Source organism: Perca fluviatilis, chromosome 10 (genome assembly GCF_010015445.1).
Source record: "Perca fluviatilis chromosome 10, GENO_Pfluv_1.0, whole genome shotgun sequence".
Classification (NCBI taxonomy): Eukaryota; Metazoa; Chordata; class Actinopteri; order Perciformes; family Percidae; genus Perca; species Perca fluviatilis.
This window is the reverse complement of record NC_053121.1, coordinates 14,811,752-14,834,312: the sequence shown is the minus strand read 5'-3', so window position 1 is coordinate 14,834,312 and position 22,561 is coordinate 14,811,752. Positions and strand designations below refer to the sequence as shown.

Below are 22,561 nucleotides of genomic sequence, written 5' to 3'. Positions count from 1 at the left end.
TGTCAATTTGTGCTTTAAAAAATGTGCACACTCATATCTAAACGCCTTCCTGTCCCTACTGTTGTCCTCCAGGTGTGTGTAGGTGGGAAGCGACGTAAGGATGAGATCAGTGTAGACAGCCTTGACTTCAGCAAGAAGATCCTACACACTACGTGGCACCCGCATGAGAACATCATCGCTGTAGCGGCCACCAACAACCTCTACATCTTCCAAGACAAAGTCAACTAAAGCTGCTGACCCCTGACCCCCACACACACACGTGAGGGGGCTGCAGGGAGAGCTCGGGTTGGAGAAAGAGAGAAGATGGAGCCCTTATCTACGTTCTTCTCCTCCTCTCCCTAGGTCTTGTTGCTGCCAGTCTCGAATTTTGCCGCTCTGCTGAGGAAGCGCAGAGATGAGTATCCAGTGACTGAATAACGGACAGTATGAATTCTGGGAAGCTGGAAATTGATACAACCTGGATACAGCATTGGGGGGGGGGGAGGCTCCTCGAAATCAAGAATGGACTTTCATTCTTCAATTTGACTTCTAATTTAATTTATTTAGCCACGCGGACACCTGGAGAAGTTGAATCCTGTGTAACAAGAGGATTGCTGCAGGAATACTGTGATGTAGCAGCCCTCGGGACCCTGGAGAAAGGGGCTGGACGTGGGTTGGCTGAACATAAAATAGAGCACACAGACAAGAAACCATAGCTTACATGACGGTGGCTCATTGTCATGTAGCAACAGTGCCCCCTCTCTTTGGATCTGCTCATGCTACAGCGCATGTGATCGACCCTGCGGCCTGGAACTGAGGCGACGTTTACCGACCAGTGCAACCAGCTGCAGTATTCCTACAAAAGAGGAAGAGACTGTTAATGTCTGACCCCAGGAAGTGAGAGTTTTCTCTGCCTGTGACTCCACGTGGTCAGTCTTTCTTGTACCAATTCTGTGTCTCCCTGGTGAGACCGCTGTAGTCTGTAATGTGAATGAAGCCCCAGCGGGCTGTGTCAATGGTTTTATTTAATGCTGTCGTTTTATTGAGTCCTTCGCTTGGTCAATGAGTCTGTTTAGAAGCTGTGGTGCCTTCTTTTGGTATGTGGGGGTTTGATGTCGTGGGAGTGGGAGTGGGTGGGGGGACTGAGTACAAAGGCAGGAGTGTGAATGTTTCAATGAAATGTTAACTTAGGAATGTTTCTTTTTTCGTTTTGTTTTTCTCTTTCTCTAAAAAGAAAAACAAAAATTAAAAGCACCGCCGAGGCTCGCAAGAGGAAAATAAGTGCTTGAAGCGATGTCATCATGATTACATTACAGCACCCGGCTACATGCTTGGGAGTTTAGGGGAGGGCGCTGTGATGTGTACAAAGTAATTGTTGCTCTTATCATATTGCAGTCAGTCTGATGTCATCAGTTTGCAAGAGACACGACAAAGCCACATTCAATTTATTTATTTTTTTCGTGCTAAATTACCGGTTTGAAGAAAAACTCCACCAAGTTTAACCTTGTTTGGATTGTACCGAAAATGATCTGTAGATGGTAGAACCGTAAACTTTTCAGGTTGAATTATTGAACTTGAGATTTCTCGGCGTAACATAATGCTAGCGTAGCTCTTTTTTTTTTGCATGCGTTGGATCTGAATCTGATGAAACGGACAGCCTGCATTATAGATATTTGAACATCTACAGATCATTTTGAGGCACTATGCAAGTAAACTATTTTTGCAAGTTTGACTTAAGATTGCTGCAGGGTCTGTCCACGCTCCTCCTCTTGTTGAAGATGGGTAATGTGGAACGGTAGCAGGTTATTGTGTTTCAGCACTCGTCTCCGATCAGTTTAGAACTCCTCATTTGTTTTTAAGAGCCAGCTACCATTAAGAAAAGCAGTCAAAGGTCTACATGAACTCTGTGACATCAGGGAATTATTATGTGTGATTCCTTTAAACATTAATGTCTTCTAAACAACCTCCTTTGTGACACTTCTAATTGAAACAAAAAAAAAAAAACTTTTATAGCTCAGAATGTATTGAAATGCAATTAATTACCATGCAGTCTTTATGCTTACTGGATTTTCTTTGAATAAAAAAAAGAATAAAGATGTGCAAGTTGAAAGCCTGTTGATGGACCTCCAGTTAATGCTGCTGACTTGAAATTGAATGTATGTAAATCGTCTGACTTATTGATGCTTGTGGTGTAAGGGCGCCCTCTTGTGGATAAAGAGCAAGACATGTCAGACATGGCTGTTGCAAAAAAGGGAGGAAACATGATTTTCATCCACTGGACAAAGCTAGTGGTTTATTTAAAATTACTAGCCACTGTCACAATTTTCTTAAAATCTTTTGATTATTAATGTTTATTCAAATTATGCTAATTTACCATTGTACGAGCAGAAATCCAGCTTCCAAATGAAGATCGCTGATCTATGCGGCTCACACATCAAACAAAAATGACAGAATCCATCTGGATTGCTGTTGGATGCTTCAGAGGATATATTTTATGTATTGCGAGTAACAAATTCTAAAATGCCTTTGCTATAACAAGCAGAAAAAAATTCAGCAGTTAAGCATTAGTATCTTCTAACTCACGCTAAGAAAACCACGCTGTAATTTATTACTTATACACAAACACAATTTAGAAATCAGTACATTCATGTGTTTTACTGTGCACATTATGCAGAGTTTTTCTAATTGGCCCAATGAGGCCAATGTAGTCGACGCACACTTTGTCAGCTGGCAACAGCAGCTGTCAATCAAACTGCATCTATATAACCAGTGGCAGAAGTGGCATCGCCGTGTCTCCGGATAAACCCGGGGACAGACAGGAGCTCCACTGTGATTATTGATCGTCCATCGGTACCTTCTCTGATGTTTTGATAGAGAGTGGTAGTATTGCTATTGAGTGGTAGTATCGATATATTAAAAACTCCTTTCAGCTCTTCAATTATTGATAATCGTCTACCCAGAACCATTTTTTTTCTTCTCCTGGCTGCTTTTGACTTTTACTATCTTTTCTTCTCATATCAGCTCACCATCCTTTTCTTTTGGAAAAGATGGATAAATTGAGTGGGAACAATGAGACAGTGGTGAACAGCTCCATAGACAAGTGGTCGTTCAATGAACGCGGCTCTTACCAACACCTGGACCCCGGGCAGCTGAGGGTCCTGGTGCCAGCTATTCTGGGAGTCATCTGTGTCTTGGGGGTGGCTTGTAATCTCACTGCGATGATTATCTTGTTCTCCAACGCTCATAGGGGCAAACTGTCCCTCATCAACTCCCTCGTCTTCAACCTGTTGTTTGCCGACGTGCTAGTGCTGCTGTTCACGGTGCCTTTCAGGGCTGCGTCCTACTCCAAAGCTAGCTGGAATCTGGGCTGGGTGGTCTGCAAGACGGCCGACTGGTTCCTCCAGTCCTGCATGGCAGCGAAGAGCTTCACGGTGGCTGTCATGGCCAAAGCGTGCTACCGCTACGTGTCCAACCCCACCAAGCAGGTGAGCATCCACCTGGGCTCCATGCTGGTGGTGTTCCTCTTCATCTGGCTTTCCGCCTGCTCGGTCACCATCCCTCACTGGCTGTTTGCCACACTGCGGAGAGAAATCCGCGGGCTGGCGTGTGTGCTGATGGTTCCTCCTGAAGCCCGGGACTTCATGGCTGTGTACGTCAAAGCGTACCCCCTGGGGGTCTACTGTGCTCCTCTCTGCTTCGCCCTGATGTACTTCTGTAGGGCTTATAGCCAATGCCAGCGCCGCTCCAGTAAAACTCAGAACCTGCGCACCCAGATCAGAGCCAGGAAGCTCACCTTGATGCTGTTTAGCCTGACTGTGGCCATGACTATTCTCTGGCTTCCACAGTGGGTGGTGTGGGTTTGGGAGCGTCACGTTGCGGAGAAGGATATCGAAGGAGCTCAGCCCCTCATCTCTTCTCTTCCCCCTCTTCTAACCCTCTCTGCCCAGCTGCTCACCTTCTCTCTGTCCCTGGTGAACCCTCTCATTGTCCTCTTCCTCTCCGAGGAGTTCAGAGAGGGCTACAGGGGGCTGTGGAGGCGCCTCACCCTGCGCAAACAACCTCCTCCAAAGCCAAAGCCGGGACCTCACAACCCTACAACTCTCCAGTCGCCTTGCCCCAGACCAGAGACTTCGGGCCAGCTGGGGGGGGAGAGGAGCCTCCGACCAAGCTTCAGCCAGGCTCCCAGCAGTGAGGCTCAGCCCCCGCCGGAGCAAGGAGAAAAGAGAGAAGAAGACAGGCTGAGCCTCAAAGATGGGATCGTCTTGCTTGATGTGGAGCAGTTCTGGCACGGGAGGGAGAGTGGATCGAACGCAGACGAAAATGATCCCGTGCCGTGGGAGCACCAGAGCAAAGACGGGGAAAAATAACAACCACCTTCCAGCTGATCTTCAATACAGTCCTCAGACAGCAGCAGCTTCATCAACACACCTCAGTTAAAGGACTGCAGAGAGCTGCACCGTTAATCATTTGTGTTAACTGTCAACTTTGGTTAGGATATTATTCAAAGGTAAGACATGCCATCAGTGTGCAATACAAGACTGGACTATAAATAGAGCAGTATCATCTGTAAATGAGATAAATATTACATAATATTGTCAATTTGTTGTGTTTTTGTTATTTAATGGGGAAGAACACATTACATTATAATAAGTGAAAAATGACTTTCGGTGGCTGTAAGTAAAAGCTTTTGGCAATGTTGACAATGTAAATTCAATAGTACACAGTATATCTATATATATATATATATATATATATATTTTCAGCGTGTGGTGAAAGAACATCGTAAGTTATTATTATAAGTATTTGGCATCTTAGTTGGAGGTAGCTAAATGTTAAGACCGCACTCGTGTGCAGTCATTGTTTGTGTATACCCTTTGGATATTAGTGATCTTGATGTAGGCATATGTAGGCATATGACATATGTCTGTTTCCTGTCCACTTTTTGTGAAAGATTATCGTGCATCAGATTGACCAGTGTTTACAATAAAGGCAATGTTGCCAGTGTGTGATAAAATTGTCTTGTGGTGTCAAAGATTATATCTCTCACACAAACACACACATGTGCACGCGCACACGAGTCTTAATGAGATGGAGCAGACATCAGAGGATAGACTCCTGCTGACATCAGGTCATTAAATATATTTTCATAAGGGCATCCATTAGAATTGCCAAGGGTTCTAATTAGAGGTAAAGAGCTTTCGTCTGAACTCTGAACGTGTCAGCGTGGACTCACCTCTGTGGGAGTCTCATAACAAATCCTCTATTTATTGATATGAATACGCATGATAAGTCCAAACCTCACAATTAAAAAGGGATAATCCACATCCGAGGAAACTGTGCCTGAACTGATGTATGATCGATTTGTCTGTCTGATGTATCAGCAACCCAGCTGTGCTGAACATTGAAGCCACATGTAAATAATGCTACTATTAACATTAATCAAAGACATACACTCCAAATTGTACATGGGGTCAAATATATATGGTTTGAATAATATGTAAAAGTAAAAAAAGAGAGAAGAAAATGTAGGGATGTAAGAGTTATTCCCAAGCTACTTTACAGCTCTTTTTGCTGCCGACCCTCCCTTATGACATTTTCCTCTCATTAATCATTTATGTTGACCTTTTATTGCCAGAGGCAAGCATCTCAATCAGAGCAACACTTAACTATATAACCCACCAGCAGTCCCTGGGGTGGTGACTCAGCCATTAACACTGAAGGCTCATTGTTGGAATGGAATTTTAACCTTCACCGTATAAATAGAGAAACCATAAAAGGTCAGTCCCTCCGGGATTTCGCGATGTCCCGATCGCAACAATTCACGCAAATTCAACCAATCACCGTGAATTTGGTGCGACTCGCAATTTTGACCAATCACCGCAACTTTTCCGCCAATTTGACCAATAACCGGAGTTTCGTGCGACTTCAACCAATCCCAGCGGTCCCACTTGCCAGACTTTGCGTCAGTAGGTGACTCTGAGAGCCACTGACCAAGCAGGAGTGAGAACGGGTTGACGTAACACACGCACGTCGCCAAATTCATTTCCTCGTTTCCAATATGAAGACGAGACGTGTGTGACTCGAAGATCTCACATTTACCAACAACATGTACAGCGAAAGGCCGTGCAAAACATTTCAGACCGTCCTGTCAACCTGTATACATTTTAACATCAATGTACGCTCTAACGTTTTTTCACTATGAAGTCGCTGAAAGCTGCTGAAGTTTCAATCCTGTCGGCTCTCTGCAACGGGCGGGGCTGCTGCTCAGTTCCCCCCCCCCCCGCGACTGACACGCACACACACAAACACACACAGTGGATGCAGGAAAAAACAGAGATGAGACTTGAACGATGACCTAAATTGAGGACAGCTACGCTCGTTATTGTAAGTGCAATGATAAGTCCAGCAAGTAGGCCTACTTTATCAAACCGTATGAATGTGTGGCCAGGATAGGAAATTAACTAACAATGTAAAGATCAACAAGCCGCTGACACATATGTTCAAATTTGATTCATTCAATAAATATTATTTTTTGCCTTAAATCCACCAGCCATTTTCATATTATACCAACATTTGCAGCATCCTGAGCCTTTTTGGGAAGGTTACTAGGAAAACTCAGCCCAGAGTAATTTTATTCTCCCCAAAACAAGTTTCTCTCTCGCAACTTCATTGCAACAAAAATACAAAAGACATCGCAACTTTTATTGCAATTTTTTTACAAAAGCTCCCGCAAAAATCTGGCATTTTGGGCCGCAACAATCTTAAAAAAAAAGGCTGCGAAATCCTGGAGGGGCTGAAAGGTTAGGTAACACTTTACTTTAAGTTTTCTACATAAGAGTGACATGACACTGTCATGAATACATGACACTCACATGACACTGTCATGACACAGTCATGACACATGAACCCTGACCCTGACCCTAACCATAACGTGTCATGACAAAACCGAATGACACTTACTAAAAAAGAGTTATTTCATAAACGTTTATGACTTGTTTATAATGTTTTATGACACGTTCATGACAGTGTCATGTCAGTCTTATGTAGAAAAGTTAAAGTAAAGTGTAACCAAAGGGTATTATCCAGCAATAACACAAGAATAGTAACTGTGAACATTGATCATGCTATCTTTAAATACACTATGCAACGGATATTTCCAGCCAGTACTGTTTGACACCTCTGGCATTTAAATGAGCTGGTGAATCTGCAGTTGTGGTTTTATCCCATTTCAGTAGAAAGGCCTGAAGCTCCTAATTACTGGTAATCAACTGGTGCAATCCAGGCCATTCCATATCTAAGACATATGAAATGCCTTTAAAGCTCCTACATGCCTGTAGAGTCTTCTAATCAGACCTACATTAGGCCAATGTGGTGGGACAAAGGAGAGACCCTGGTATTGTGCATGCTGATTCACTGAAATAGCTTACTGGGACACTTGATGGAATTGAGCCATTGTTGAGGTTATCAATTTCAGCTGTGCTTTTCCTACTATGACAAGTCAAAAATGTCTGCTGTGAAAATGTCCATACTTTAAAAATCTTTCAGTGCGATGACCCGTTCATTTCATGACAATGCATGCTCACCGTAGCACATGTCCATTTCTTTTCCGGTAGGTTTCATTCTGGTTTTCTGATAAACACTAATAAAATAATATCGAGACAAGCGCACTGCGGTGAAAAGCTACAGTATAGGCTTTCCCCTTTTTCCACACACCTGTGTAGCTGTGGCTGATTACCTTTATGCTTTCCGGTGACAATGCTTCCCCCTGTGATCAAACACAAAACTGCATACGCATAAATGTCACCAACGTGATATATTTACAAAACATATCTACAAAAAGTCTCCAACAATGCCTATGGTACAGCTGCTCAGGGGTTTTCACTTGTTTTGCTTAAAAGTGCTCATATTATGCTCATTTTCAAGTTCATAATTGTATTTAGAGGTTATATTGGAATAGGTTTACATGGTTTCATTTTCAGAAAACACCATATTTGTCATACGGCACATTGCTGCAACTCCTCTTTTCCCCCTGTGTGTTGAGCTCTCTGTTTTAGCTACAGAGTGAGGCATCTCACTTCTGTCCCATCTTTGTTTGGAGTCGCACATGCGCTGTAGCTAGGTAAGGACTACTAGCCAGTCAGAAGCAGAGTATGAGGACGTGCCACGCTAGGCGAGCATTATAACGTGTTACAAAGTGACGCACGTTCGTCACGGAAGTAAAGGCTGGACTACAATAGAGCTGTTTGGAGCAGTTTGTGAACAGTGTTTTCTGTTGGAGATGGTAAGTCCCTTTGGGGTGGATTTTGGGCATTTTCACTTTGTAAACCTATAATGTGCACAAAAAAGATATATAACACAATAAAGGAAAGGGAAAAAGCCCAAAAGCAAAAGATGAGCAATTTAATTAATGTGACCAAGCACTTGACTGATTTCTCTCTTGCTCACTTTGCATAGACCTTTTTTTTTTTTTTACAGAAGACATCTTAAGTCCTACACAGTAGGAAGAACACAGGTGTAAATAATAAAAACTAATGATGGCTGAATTCCATTTAGCTGCTTTGATTTCAGGGCCCTGGTATTGTGCATGCTGGCTCACTGTGGGTGCATCCCAGGTTCTTAAATTGCATCCCCAGTTCCTCCACTTGCTTCCCTTCCTCGCGTCTTAGTCCGTCCCACCGAGGAAGCATGGGTGGGACGCAAAGTAATCACGGAGGAGAGAGGAAACGAGGAAATGTTGGCATGAGACATCCTTTCCTCTGAAGCGTCACGTTAATTCGTCGGCTATATGGGCGGAGTTAGCAACAGCTTTTACCTGCACGGCTTCCGGGAAGGCTGCTCTCGTGTATCCCTCCTCGATGCTCGCTCCTCGGGGCAGGAATAAGAGCTTTGAGACGGCCTTCACGAAGGAGGGCCAGAACAACTTCCGGTTCAGCCGAGGAGCGAGCAGCTCTCACACAAAGGAACTGAGATTGAGCATGTCAGTCTCACTGGAACACTTGGAATGAACAGAGCCATCATTAGTGTTATTAGTAACGCCTGCTTTTTTTTTTTTATACAATTACAAGTCAAAAAAGGCTTGTTTGAGATGAGCAGCGCCTCGCCTGTCAAGCTGACGGGAGCAGGTAGCAGCTGCAGTGGGCGGTGACAAAAATCTGCGGCAGTTTACCGCCGTTCAAGCAGTCAAAGAAACACTCGGGTCCAATTCCTATTTATTAAAATGTTTTCAAACCCATATATCAGCTTGTACACAGTCTTCCATTTTTTTTTATTATGAATTCTCCACAGGGTCGATCTGTTGCTGATGTTAAAAGGGGTGATAGAATGCAAAACCGTTTTTACCCCGTCATAGTTGAAAAATGACCGTTTGGTGCAAACTGATCTCATGAATTGGCGTATGTATGACACGCCAATTTGTATTCCGTTTTTGCGTGTCATGAAGACGCATAATCGCATTTTTGCGTGTATATCAACGCAAATTGGCCGCCAGTGGATAGCTGAAAATGGCGTCAAATAACACGCCATTTGGCTTTATGAAAGTGGCGTATATATTTATGCAAAGTCATGATGCCATGTTGGTTTGGTGGGTAACTAGGACATACATAGAACCTCAAAATCCCATTGACACCTCTTTCCTCTGCAAATCTCACAATTTGAAACTGCTGCTGAAAACGGGCGAATCTCAACAGAGCTAAAAGTTGACTTAAAACTTTTCAACTCCTCATTTGGCTCTAGTCTCTAGTCTTTGTCACGCCCCAACATTTACATAGGCTACACCACTGACCTGAGGTCAGCAAGTCTTCTGAATCTAGGTCACGCAGATCTCTGAAATTGTATACATTGTTCATCTGCTATTTTAGAGGCACTGGCAGAGGACATTGCAGGGGTTCACTCTCCTCTCCCCGCGCTTACTAGCTATTAGGTGAGTTGTGATTCTTTGGTGGAGGTTCAGTTACCTTCCAGTAACGTTACAACTACACTAGTTATAATGAAAGTGTCGAAACATTTTGTCTCGGCTACAGCCGCTGCAGCCGGCTCCCGCCCGGGCATGTACAGACTGTGTGTGTGTGTGTGTGTGTGTGTGACATATGAGACTCCAATGTATGCGTATGTGGGTCGCTCAACCAATCAGCGCGCAGCTCATCTAAATATTCATGAGAATACCATATTTGGAAGAAAAGCTCTTGTTCAAAATAGGGCCATGTTCACAGGGTAGTTAATGGCCCACAGAAAATCACTTGGGCCATTTTCAGCCCAACCAATGTTACATACCCTATTAGGAGACCTTAAGGAACAGTGTGAAATACCCTATATAATCATTCTATCACCCCTTTAAAGTGGCCACATTATGCTCATTTTTAGGTTCATAAATTGTATTTAGAGGTTGTACCAGAATAGGTTTACATGGTTTAATTATCAGAAAACACCATATTTTTGTTGTACTGCACATTGCTGCAGCTCCTCTTTTCACCCTGTGTGTTCAGGTCTCTGTTTTAGCTACAGAGTGAGACCTCTCAACTTCTGTAACATCTTTGTTGGCAGTCGCAAAAGCACAGTAGCTAGGTAAGGCTCACAACTGCCAGCTAGCTGTTTCTCTAACTTCAGTTAGTACAAGGCAGGATCAGCCGGGAGACTTCTTCTAAACGAGGGCACACTTCCAACTTTGCGTGGAATACCTACAGAATAGGGACATGTTAGTAGTTCTATACAATTTATTTTGTAGATTATGGTGAACTAGTGTGTGTTGTAGCAGTGTTTTGCCATTGAGAATGAGGGGCTAACCGCTAGCATGGTTTAGCCCCCTCGTTTCGGCTACTGACGTAGAAAGCCATGCAGATTTTGAACAGTTCACCCAGAGACTGAAGGCAGGATACATTCAGAAACCGTATCTCATGCAAAACAGCATGGATGGGTTTTTTCCCAAGTTTGTATGCGTGTGGAAGCACCAAAGACACAAAATAACACCCCAAATCCCAGAAAAAAGTGATTTTTTCACAATACGGGCACTTTAATATATAACAGACTGGAGGTGATCTGTCATCTGAACGTATTTAGTCTCTCTAACTACGAAAAGTCACCATCAGCCACACGACGTGTTGTATTCTGTTAACAGAATAAGCCTTCAAATCAGACAAATATCTATCAAAATCTCTCCGATTCCAAAACAACGGGCAGTTTATATAAAACGTCACATTTGTTGAGTCCGTCGCGAACCACTCAGCTGTTAGATCAGCTGAGAGCCAGGCGTTTCCCATCATGCCCTGGGTCTTGCAGTCGGTGGAGAGCAACTGCGGCGCCTGGCTCTAAAAACTGCGGCCGCCTCGATCTCGCGAGGTTATCATTGCCCACGTGTGCATGGCGTCAGAGCAAGTCGGGATCAAGTCGGACACAAATCTAACCGGCACATTTTGAATACACCATGCCAGCTGTTTTCGCTTATTGTGCCTGATCGGACCTTGACTGCCTGACTGACATCTCCCTCGCGCTCCTGCTAGTGACATCTCCCTCGCGCTCCTGTTAGTTTAGTTACATCTGTTTGGACAGGACAACGTACACATTTATCACACTGGCTGTCTGAATTTACCCATAATCACCCAAAATCAGAGCAGAGAGGAGGGTTTCATTGGGATAAAAGTGGAAGAAACAAGTGGTAATCAACATTACAAGTGGAAAAACAAGTCAGGCTTAATGAGGTCATAGCACAAGGCAGGGGAGCTTTCAGCAGGTAAGATCCCCTCCTGGCTGCGCCCCCCCGCTGCAAGGGGAGGCAGGGGTGTCACCCCTGCATTTTATCTCTCAGCCAATCATCATCTCTAATAAATGACACTCCACAGGAAGTGACATGCTAGCTAATACTAATTATGCTCAGCAGGAGAGGCTGGCTGCAATTAAGCCACATGCTTAAACCTTTGCCTGCCAATGCCACATCTGCCTGTGAGTGACAGCTACCTTTGCCTCCCTTTGGTCCTGTGGAAGATCAGTCTGCAGAGAGTCAACCAGGACATTTTTGTGTGTGTGTGTGTGTGGCTGTTTTTGTGTTGAAGGAAGGTTGGTTCAGGGGGTCTAGCCTTGGTCTTTTGATGAGAATAAATCAGAGAGCTTTCATCTCAGTGAAGGATGTGGAAATCTAAAGGGCAGGCACCTTTCAGCATTTCCAGCAGTGCTAAGGGGGGGTGTCATTTAAAACCTATACATCCACTATTGATGTATAATCGATCAATTGAAAAGCAGAGGAATGTGCTTTGACATCAAAGGCCTCCTCTAACAACACAACCAAAAAAAGGATTGCACATATGTAAGTGATCAAGGAAGTGATGTGAATGTGATGTGAACCATTTTAATTTGGCATAAATCGGTATAACAAATAAAAGGTGTTGCCTGTAGTGAAGAACCCACAGACAAATAACATCCAACGCTGCAGTTCCCCCTCAGCTGTCAGTGTTTTTAGCATCTTTCAGTTCTATGTTTGGGTGTCTGGTCTCTGAATGAGACAAATTAACTGAAGCTGCTACTGTAGCCTACAGCTGGGCTGCTCATCTTTATTTTTACAGAACGGACACAAAGCGACGCACGGGCCTGCTCTGTTTGAGCCTGAACCATATAAACCCTACAACAACTAGGCTAATGACATTCGGGCTACAATAAAAACACTCGAAACGACCTGGTTAAAATTGGTGCACATAACAATTTTTTAGACTGACCAACATTGCCCTCTAGCGGCGTGCAGTCGTATTTCAGCAGGCAGTCTGTTTTCAACTGTTTTGGGCACAAACAGACAGGACAAAGCTAGCAACTAGCTAGCAGGTAAACAGTGGGTCCGTTTAGCAGTTAAAAAGCCAGATAATTCCCTCAGAAGTTGGTGGACTCTGAAACAGAACTAAAAGTATAGTGAATAATGGACTTACATTCCTCAGGTGGCTAAAACACGACTCCACTGAATGCAATGTTGCTCTTTTTCTGCTTCACATGCAAATGAGCTGTTTGCTAGTTTGCGACATGTCAACTTTAAAATGTGAGGTATCAATGTTGGGCTTCCGGGGGGTTGCGCTGCCCACTGCAGTCAAGCCAGCCTCCACTTCAAAATGAGCGGTCAAACTAGCCACCCCTATATTTCGCGGTGCGCGTATACACTTGCTATTACGGTGAGACCGTCAAAACTAAAAACAGGGAATTTTTCGACGAAGGCAATTCCCATTCATTTATTCTGTCTGCCTGCCTGTCTGTCTGTCTGTCTGTCAAGAGAGAAAGAAAGATTTTAGCACACCTCACAACCTGTCATTGCATGATATGCTGAATTCCAAAATAAGAGGCCCCCAAAACTCATATATACGCTGTTTTGTCTACACATTCAGAAAATTATAAAAATAAAAGTCCTAGCTTCCACAGACCAATTTCACCTCAGATGGAGAGGACACCTTCTCAAGGTGTCAACACAATGTTTCAGGACATTCTGATGTTGTTTTCCAAAATAAGAGCCCCCAAAACTCATATATTAGCTGTTTTGTCCATACATTCAGAAAATCATAAAAATAAAAGTCCTAGCTTCCACAGACCAATTTCACATCAGAGAGGACACCTTCTCAAGGTGTCGACTACAATGTTTCAGGACATTCTGATGTTGTTTTCAAAATAAGAGCCCCCCAAAACTCATATATTAGCTGTTTTGTCCATACATTCAGAAAATCATAAAAATAAAAGTCCTAGCTTCCACAGCCAATTTCACATCAGATGGAGAGGACACCTTCTCGGTGTCAACTACAATGTTTCAGGACATTCTGATGTTGTTTTCCAAAAATAAGAGCCCCCAAAACTCATATATTAGCTGTTTTGTCCATACATTCAGAAAATCATAAAAATTAAAGTCCTAGCTTCCACAGACCAATTTCACATCAGATGGAGAGGACACCTTCTCAAGGTGTCAACTACAATGTTTCAGGACATTCTGATGTTGTTTTCCAAAATAAGAGCCCCCAAAACTCATATATATGCTGGTTTGTTTACACATTCAGAAAATCATAAAAATAAAAGTCCTAGCTTCCACAGACCAATTTCACCTCAGATGGAGAGGACACCTTCTCAATGTGTGATCTACAATGTTTCCAGACATTCTGGTGTTGCTTTCAAAAATAAGAGCCCCCAAAACTCATGTATATGCTGTTTTGTCTACACATTCAGAAAATCATAAAAATAAAAGTCCTAGCTTCCACAGACCAATTTCACCTCAGATGGAGAGGACACCTTCTCAAGGTGTGATCTACAATGTTTCAGGACATTCTGGTGTTGTTTTCCAAAATAAGAGCCCCCCAAAACTCATATATATGCTGTTTTGTCCATACATTCAGAAAATTATAAAAATAAAAGTCCTAGCTTCCACAGACCAATTTCACATCAGATGGAGAGGACACCTTCTTAAGGTGTGATCTACAATGTTTCAGAACATTCTGATTTACAGTTTCAAAATAAAAGCCTGTCAAAGTCAAATATGAGACAAATTAGATATGATTTTGGATTCACTTCAAAAGGAAACGCCCTGTTACCACAGACTAATTCCACTTGAGGGTTGTAGTACACGACCCTTTGGTGTGACCCATTAAGTATCAAGACATTCTGATGTACAGTTTCAAAAAAAGCCTCTCAAAGTCTGAAATATGAGACAAATTAGATATGATTTTGGATTCAATTTAAAAGGAAGCGCCCTGTTACCTAGAATAATTCCACTTGAGGGTTATAGTACACGACCCCATAGTGTGACCCATTAAGTATCAAGACATTCTGATGTGTAGTTTCAAAATAAAAGCCTGTCAAAATGTCAAATGTGAGACTAATTGCATGATGTTGGATTCACTTTAAAAGGAAACGCCCTGTTATCAAAGAATAATTCCACTTGAGGGTTATAGTACACGACCCCATAGTGTGACCCAGGAAGTATCAAGACATTCTGAAAGCTGGAAAGCATGAAGACATGCTGGAAAGCATCTTCTGTTGGGGGTAGATTTGCTGCTGACGAATCTAGATGCTAATCTGTACCTCAGCACATCCAAGTTGGATGTCCATCCAACTTTTCTTTGGCCATACAGAAGGAGGGCATACCTTCTTGCCACAGGCAAAGCCTCTTCCAGGCTACCAGAGAGTCCACATTTAGTAATTGCCTGTAACTTACAAAGATGGGTCTTCAGTCTTGTGAGGGCAGTGGCCTTCCCAATTCTGTACAAACTGCTTGTGGTGTTACAACCTGTGAGGACGTGTCATGCAGGTAAACAATCACAAAGCACTGCTCCAAGCTTCTGAGCGATCAACTAGGGACAAATCTTTCCTTAAGGCCATGTCCCGAGTGCATAAACACTGCTGAGGATCCAAACATCCCTTTGCTTGAATAGTATAGCAGCAAAACTATTACATCTGTATCATCACATTCAACAATTAGACAAGAATGTGACTGTGCAAGGTGTATTGCATGTACAGTGCCTTGCAAAAGTATTCACCCCCTTGGCTTTTTACCTATTTTGTTACATTAGAGGCTTTAGTTCAATGTTGTTTTTTTTATCTGAATGTTATGTGATGAATCAAAACACAATAGTCTAAGTTGGTGAAGTGAAATGAGAAAAATATACATAAAATTATTTTTAGAAATAAAAACAGAAAAAGTCAATGTGCATAACTATTCACCCCCTAAAGTCAATACTTTGTAGAGCCACCTTTCGGGCAATCACAGCTCTAAGTCGCTTTGGATAAGTCTCTATGAGCTTGCCACATCTACATCATCCCATTCCTCCTTGCAAAACTGCTCCAGCTCCTTGAAGTTGGATGGTTTCCGCTTGTGAACAGCAATCTTTAAGTCTGACCACAGATTTTCTATTTGATTGAGGTGTGTTTGGGGTCATTGTCCTGCTGGAAGGTGAACCTCCGCCCTAGCCTCAAATCACGCACAGTGTTACAGGTTTTGCTCAAGAATATCCCTGTATGTAGCTTTGTCAGCACCTATATCGCCAGTACTGGGCCAACAAGTGCTGAGAGCCTTGTACCAAACAGCAGTGTGGCGCCACAGCCACCTGGTCAAACCTCTTCTCTGGAACCCAGTTGGAGGATGGAGGCTCAAAGAAGATGGGTGCATTGAACCTGTGATGTTACAGAAGACACCAGCACCTAAAGAAGTTAGAGACATCACCCACTACTATACTGTAAAGACGGAAACTGCAACGATGCTACCAAATGCCAGTGTCTTTCAGTGGGCTTGACCTGCACAGAGTCTTGCTCTTGCCCTTTCCCAGGCTATCCAAATATGACCCACTTTGTCACTGATGACAATGTGGATGAGTGACAGTGGTGTGTTGCAGTGGTAACATCATGGGGAGCTGACCTCCCCAAAGTGGCCACTGGAGATGGCCTAACCCCCAGAATGACTACCAAAAGCAGTTCATGTTCCAAATGGTTGCTGCTAGAAAGAGCTTGAGATTCAGTGATGAGGGGGGTCATTCCCCTCACAGTGTTTATTTTGTTAGATTGCCATTTGTTTGTTTAAGACAGTCATTTAATTTGTATTGTGTTAAATTATAGTTTTATTAAAAGGCTCATTAAGGTCAAACTGCAATCCTGAATCCTGGTCTCCTGTTTGTGCAATGGTAAGGTGTTATCTTTTGATTTCAATCTTTGTTTCCATATGGACTATATAGTACAAGGTGCCATATGATACCACTGATAATGGGCTTTGGACTTGAGACTAAATTATGTCAGTGTTCCATCTTCTTTCATTTTAGACACATCATGCATTGAGTGAAAGAACACCCTGATTTGTCATGCTATATTTACACATTTGGTATTGCTGGATTAAGCACAACCCCACTTTTCCAACAAGAAATCATATGTGTTTCTATTATAATCCCTGGAAAAGTAACCACAAAGTAAATGAAAACATTCTGCATAGATATTAATTTTTTGCATGTTCGCCTATTTTAGGTATGTCTTTATTTATTCCATACATCATGATATTCATATCCAGTCTTTTCTAGTAGGTAAAGCAACTTCCTGACTACAAACATGCTAAGTTTCAAAGCTCTCAGAGCTTGTGTGATTGATCTGCATTAGTTTAGATGCCTTAACTCCCATGGACAGGCTATATTTTAGTCCTTCTTTGGTTTTGGGTTGTGTAACAATATCTGTTAATTTAACAATCTTAGCAGTAAAATATCTTTAGCCAAGAATCAATTTCATATATGGGAGACCCTAGGGATGAGGAAAAACATTGTTGGGTTTAGTTCAACCTCCAGTAGGTATCTCAAAAAACTAAAGCCCTTTTTGACCATTTGTCACCAGCCTAAATATGCCTCATATTTGAGACTTTGACAGGCTTTTATTTTGAAACTGTACATCAGAATGTCTTGATACTTAATGAGTCACACCACGGGGTCGTGTAATATAACCCTAAAGTGGATTTATTGTTTGATAACAGGGTGTTTTCTTTTAAATTGAATCCAAAATCATATCTAATTTGTCTCATATTCAAGACTTTGACAGGCTTTTATTTTGAAACTGTACATCAGAATGTCCTGAAACATTGTAGATCACACATTGAGAAGGAGTCCTCTCCATCTGAGGTGAAATTGGTCTGTGGAAGCTAGGACTTTTATTTTCATGATTTTCTTAATGTGTAGACAAAACAGCTAATATTTGAGCTTTGGGGGGCTCTTATTTTGGAAAACAACATCAGAATGTCTTGAAACATTGTAGATCACACCTTGAGAAGGTGTCCTCTCCATCTGATGTGAAAGTGGTCTGTGGAAGCTAGGACTTTTATTTTTATAACTTTCTGAATGTGTAGACAAAACAGCGTATATATGAGTTTTGGGGGGCTCTTATTTTGAAAAACAACATCAGAATGTCCTGAAACATTGTAGATCACACATTGAGAAGGAGTCCTCTCCATCTGAGGTGAAATTGGTCTGTGGAAGCAGGACTTTTATTTTCAAGATTGTCTTAATGTGTAGACAAAACAGCTAATATTTGAGCTTTGGGGGCTCTTATTTTGGAAAACAACATCAGAATGTCTTGAAACATTGTAGATCACACCTTGAGAAGGTGTCCTCTCCATCTGAGGTGAAATTGGTCTGTGGAAGCTAGGACTTTTATTTTTATAATTTCTGAATGTATGGACAAAACAGCTAATATATGAGTTTTGGGGGGCTCTTATTTTGGAAAACAACATCAGAAAGTCTTGAAACATTGTAGATCACACCTTGAGAAGGTGTCCTCTCCATCTGAGGTGAAATTGGTCTGTGGAAGCTAGGACTTTTATTTTATGATTTTCTGAATGTATGGACAAAACAGCATATATATGAGTTTTTGGGGGCTCTTATTTTGGAAAACAACATCAGAATGTCCTGAAACATTGTAGATCACACATTGAGAAGGAGTCCTCTCCATCTGAGGTGAAATTGGTCTGTGGAAGCTAGGACTTTTATTTTTATAACTTTCTGAATGTGTAGACAAAACAGCATATATATGAGTTTTGGGGGGCTCTTATTTTGGAAAACAACATCAGAATGTCCTGAAACATTGTAGATCACACATTGAGAAGGAGTCCTCTCCATCTGAGGTGAAATTGGTCTGTGGAAGCTAGGACTTTTATTTTTATAACTTTCTGAATGTGTAGACAAAACAGCATATATATGAGTTTTGGGGGCTCTTATTTTGGAAAACAACATCAGAATGTCCTGAAACATTGTAGATCACACATTGAGAAGGAGTCCTCTCCATCTGATGTGAAATTGGTCTGTGGAAGCTAGGACTTTTATTTTTATGATTTTCTGAATGTATGGACAAAACAGCTAATATATGAGTTTTGGGGGGCTCTTATTTTGGAAAACAACATCAGAATGTCTTGAAACATTGTAGATCACACCTTGAGAAGGTGTCCTCTCCATCTGAGGTGAAATTGGTCTGTGGAAGCTAGGACTTTTATTTTTATGATTTTCTGAATGTATGGACAAAACAGCATATATATGAGTTTTGGGGGCTCTTATTTTGGAAAACAACATCAGAATGTCCTGAAACATTGTAGATCACACATTGAGAAGGAGTCCTCTCCATCGGAGGGGAAATTGGTCTGTGGAAGCTAGGACTTTTATTTTCATGATTTTCTTAATGTGTAGACAAAACAGCTAATATTTGAGCTTTGGGGGGCTCTTATTTTGGAAAACAACATCAGAATGTCTTGAAACATTGTAGATCACACCTTGAGAAGGTGTCCCTCTCCATCTGATGTGAAAGTGGTCTGTGGAAGCTAGGACTTTTATTTTTATGATTTTCTGAATGTATGGACAAAACAGCTAATATATGAGTTTGGGGGGCTCTTATTTTGGAAAACAACATCAGAATGTCTTGAAACATTGTAGATCACACCTTAAGAAGGTGTCCTCTCCATCTGATGTGAAAGTGGTCTGTGGAAGCTAGGACTTTATTTTTATAACTTTCTGAATGTGTAGACAAAACAGCGCTATATATGAGTTTTGGGGGCTCTTATTTTGGAAAACAACATCAGAATGTCCTGAAACATTGTAGATCACACATTGAGAAGGAGTCCTCTCCATCTGAGGTGAAATTGGTCTGTGGAAGCTAGGACTTTTTTTTCAAGATTGTCTTAATGTGTAGCCAAAACAGCTAATATTTGAGCTTTGGGGGCTCTTATTTTGGAAAACAACATCAGAATGTCTTGAAACATTGTAGATCACACCTTGAGAAGGTGTCCTCTCCATCTGAGGTGAAATTGGTCTGTGGAAGCTAGGACTTTTATTTTTATGATTTTCTGAATGTATAGACAAACAGCTAATATATGAGTTTTGGGGGCTCTTATTTTGGAAAACAACATCAGAATGTCTTGAAACATTGTAGATCACACCTTGAGAAGGTGTCCTCTCCATCTGAGGTGAAATTGGTCTGTGGAAGCTAGGACTTTTATTTTTATGATTTTCTGAATGTATGGACAAAACAGCATATATATGAGTTTTGGGGGCTCTTATTTTGGAAAACAACATCAGAATGTCCTGAAACATTGTAGATCACACATTGAGAAGGAGTCCTCTCCATCTGAGGTGAAATTGGTCTGTGGAAGCTAGGACTTTTATTTTATAACTTTCTGAATGTGTAGACAAAACAGCATATATATGAGTTTTGGGGGCTCTTATTTTGGAAAACAACATCAGAATGTCCTGAAACATTGTAGATCACACATTGAGAAGGAGTCCTCTCCATCTGAGGTGAAATTGGTCTGTGGAAGCTAGGACTTTTATTTTTAAAACTTTCTGAATGTGTAGACAAAACAGCATATATATGAGTTTGGGGGGCTCTTATTTTGGAAAACAACATCAGAATGTCCTGAAACATTGTAGATCACACATTGAGAAGGAGTCCTCTCCATCTGATGTGAAAGTGGTCTGTGGAAGCTAGGACTTTTTTTATGATTTTCTGAATGTATGGACAAAACAGCTAATATATGAGTTTTGGGGGGCTCTTATTTTGGAAAACAACATCAGAATGTCTTGAAACATTGTAGATCACACCTTGAGAAGGTGTCCTCTCCATCTGAGGTGAAATTGGTCTGTGGAAGCTAGGACTTTTATTTTATATTTTCTGAATGTATGGACAAAACAGCATATATATGAGTTTTGGGGGCTCTTATTTTTGGAAAACAACATCAGAATGTCCTGAAACATTGTAGATCACACATTGAGAAGGAGTCCTCTCCATGGGGGGACTTTATGGAAGCTAGGACTTTTTTTTTCATGATTTTCTTAATGTGTAGACAAAACAGCTAATATTTGAGCTTTGGGGGCTCTTATTTTGGAAAACAACATCAGAATGTCTTGAAACATTGTAGATCACACCTTGAGAAGGTGTCCTCCCATCTGATGTGAAAGTGGTCTGTGGAAGCTAGGACTTTTATTTTTATGATTTTCTGAATGTATGGACAAAACAGCTAATATATGAGTTTTGGGGGCTCTTATTTTGGAAAACAACATCAGAATGTCCTGAAACATTGTAGATCACACATTGAGAAGGAGTCCTCTCCATCTGAGGTGAAATTGGTCTGTGGAAGCTAGGACTTTTATTTTTATAACTTTCTGAATGTGTAGACAAAACAGCATATATATGAGTTTTGGGGGGCTCTTATTTTGGAAAACAACATCAGAATGTCCTGAAACATTGTAGATCACACATTGAGAAGGAGTCTCCATCTGATGTGAAAGTGGTCTGTGGAAGCTAGGACTTTTATTTTTATGATTTTCTGAATGTATGTGACAACACAGCTAATATATGAGTTTTGGGGGGCTCTTATTTTGGAAAACAACATCAGAATGTCCTGAAACATTGTAGATCACACATTGAGAAGGAGTCCTCTCCATCTGAGGTGAAATTGGTCTGTGGAAGCTAGGACTTTTATTTTCATGATTTTCTTAATGTGTAGACAAAACAGCTAATATTTGAGTTTTGGGGGGGCTCTTATTTTGGAATTCAGCATATCATGCAGTTGTCACAGAGGTTGTGAGGTGTGCTAAAATCTTTCTTTCCTTCTTTCTTTCTGACAGACAGACAGACAGGCAGGCAGATAGACAGACAGGCAGACAGAATAAATGAATGGGAAATTGCCTTCGTCAGAAAATTCCCTCTTTTTAGTTTCACCGTAATAGCAAGTGTATACGCGCACCGCGAAATATAGGGGTGGCTAGTTTGACCGCTCATTTTGAAGTGGAGGCTGGCTTGACCGCAGTCGCTGCCCCCAAGTGGCCAACACGTGAATTAAATTAAGCCTAAATTCCCCAATATATTTTTGCTGTGCAATATTCAGCTGTTCAAGAATGATTATTGTCAAACTGTGACCTATCCTTATAGAAATGAAAACACGTTTTCCAAATTCATTAACTATTTACAACCAAGTACACAAAATGTTGAGTAGGCCTAGCCTAGTTACCAGGGAACAAATAAGGAAATCACGAGGAACTAACTGACAGTGAACCATTAGTTAATAAGTAAATACTAATCAATTTTATAGAGTAGCTATTATTAGTTAATGATTAGTTGATTGAGTAAATCATTAATAAGTAGCCTACTTCCCTAATAACTCCTAATAGAGGACTATAGATGATGAATTACTAGTGAAAAGCACAAGGGTCGTTTCTAGTTTTGTGCTGCGCGCAGCTGGTTCATAGTTAATAGCGGACAACTCACGAAGAAAGTGGTCAGTACGATCAATTCACAGATATTCATGAGCTTATCATTACCTAATGATTTATTAATATAGAGGCCTAGCTCCTAGTCTGTTCTATATAGTCCTCCATTTGGAATTATTAGGGAAGTACTCATGAATGGTTCAACAATTATCAAGTCGCTCCAGATTCGTTTCTCAATTAACTTATTTTAACTAATAATTAGCTACTCTACTTGTGTGATTAGGATTTACTAATGCCTAGCTACTCTATTAAATGTGATTAGGATTTACTCATTAACTTTATGTTCACACAAGCAGGAAGTTCTTCATTCGTTCCTCATTTGTTCCCTGGTAAGTTAATTCCAACCTTTTTGTAAAGTGTTACCA

General features: G+C 41.5%; 2 protein-coding genes across 4 annotated transcripts in view; both read left to right on the top strand.

Moving 5' to 3' along the window:
- Positions 1-259, top strand: part of ppp2r2ba (protein phosphatase 2, regulatory subunit B, beta a) — a 48,763-nt gene extending 48,504 nt beyond the window's left edge. For all 3 annotated transcript variants that reach the window (XM_039813860.1, XM_039813862.1, XM_039813863.1), the window contains exon 10: positions 73-259. In XM_039813860.1, the coding sequence (XP_039669794.1) occupies positions 73-228 (156 nt within the window). In that variant the 3' untranslated portion in view covers positions 229-259. The remainder of the gene's footprint in view (positions 1-72) is intronic.
- A 217-nt stretch (positions 260-476) lies between these two features.
- On the top strand, positions 477-4,993 carry gpr151 (G protein-coupled receptor 151). Its single transcript, XM_039813864.1, has one exon. It carries the CDS (start codon positions 3,027-3,029, stop codon positions 4,344-4,346), a length of 1,320 nt encoding a protein of 439 aa, XP_039669798.1. The 5' UTR covers positions 477-3,026; the 3' UTR covers positions 4,347-4,993.
- The last annotated feature ends 17,568 nt before the right edge of the window (positions 4,994-22,561 follow it).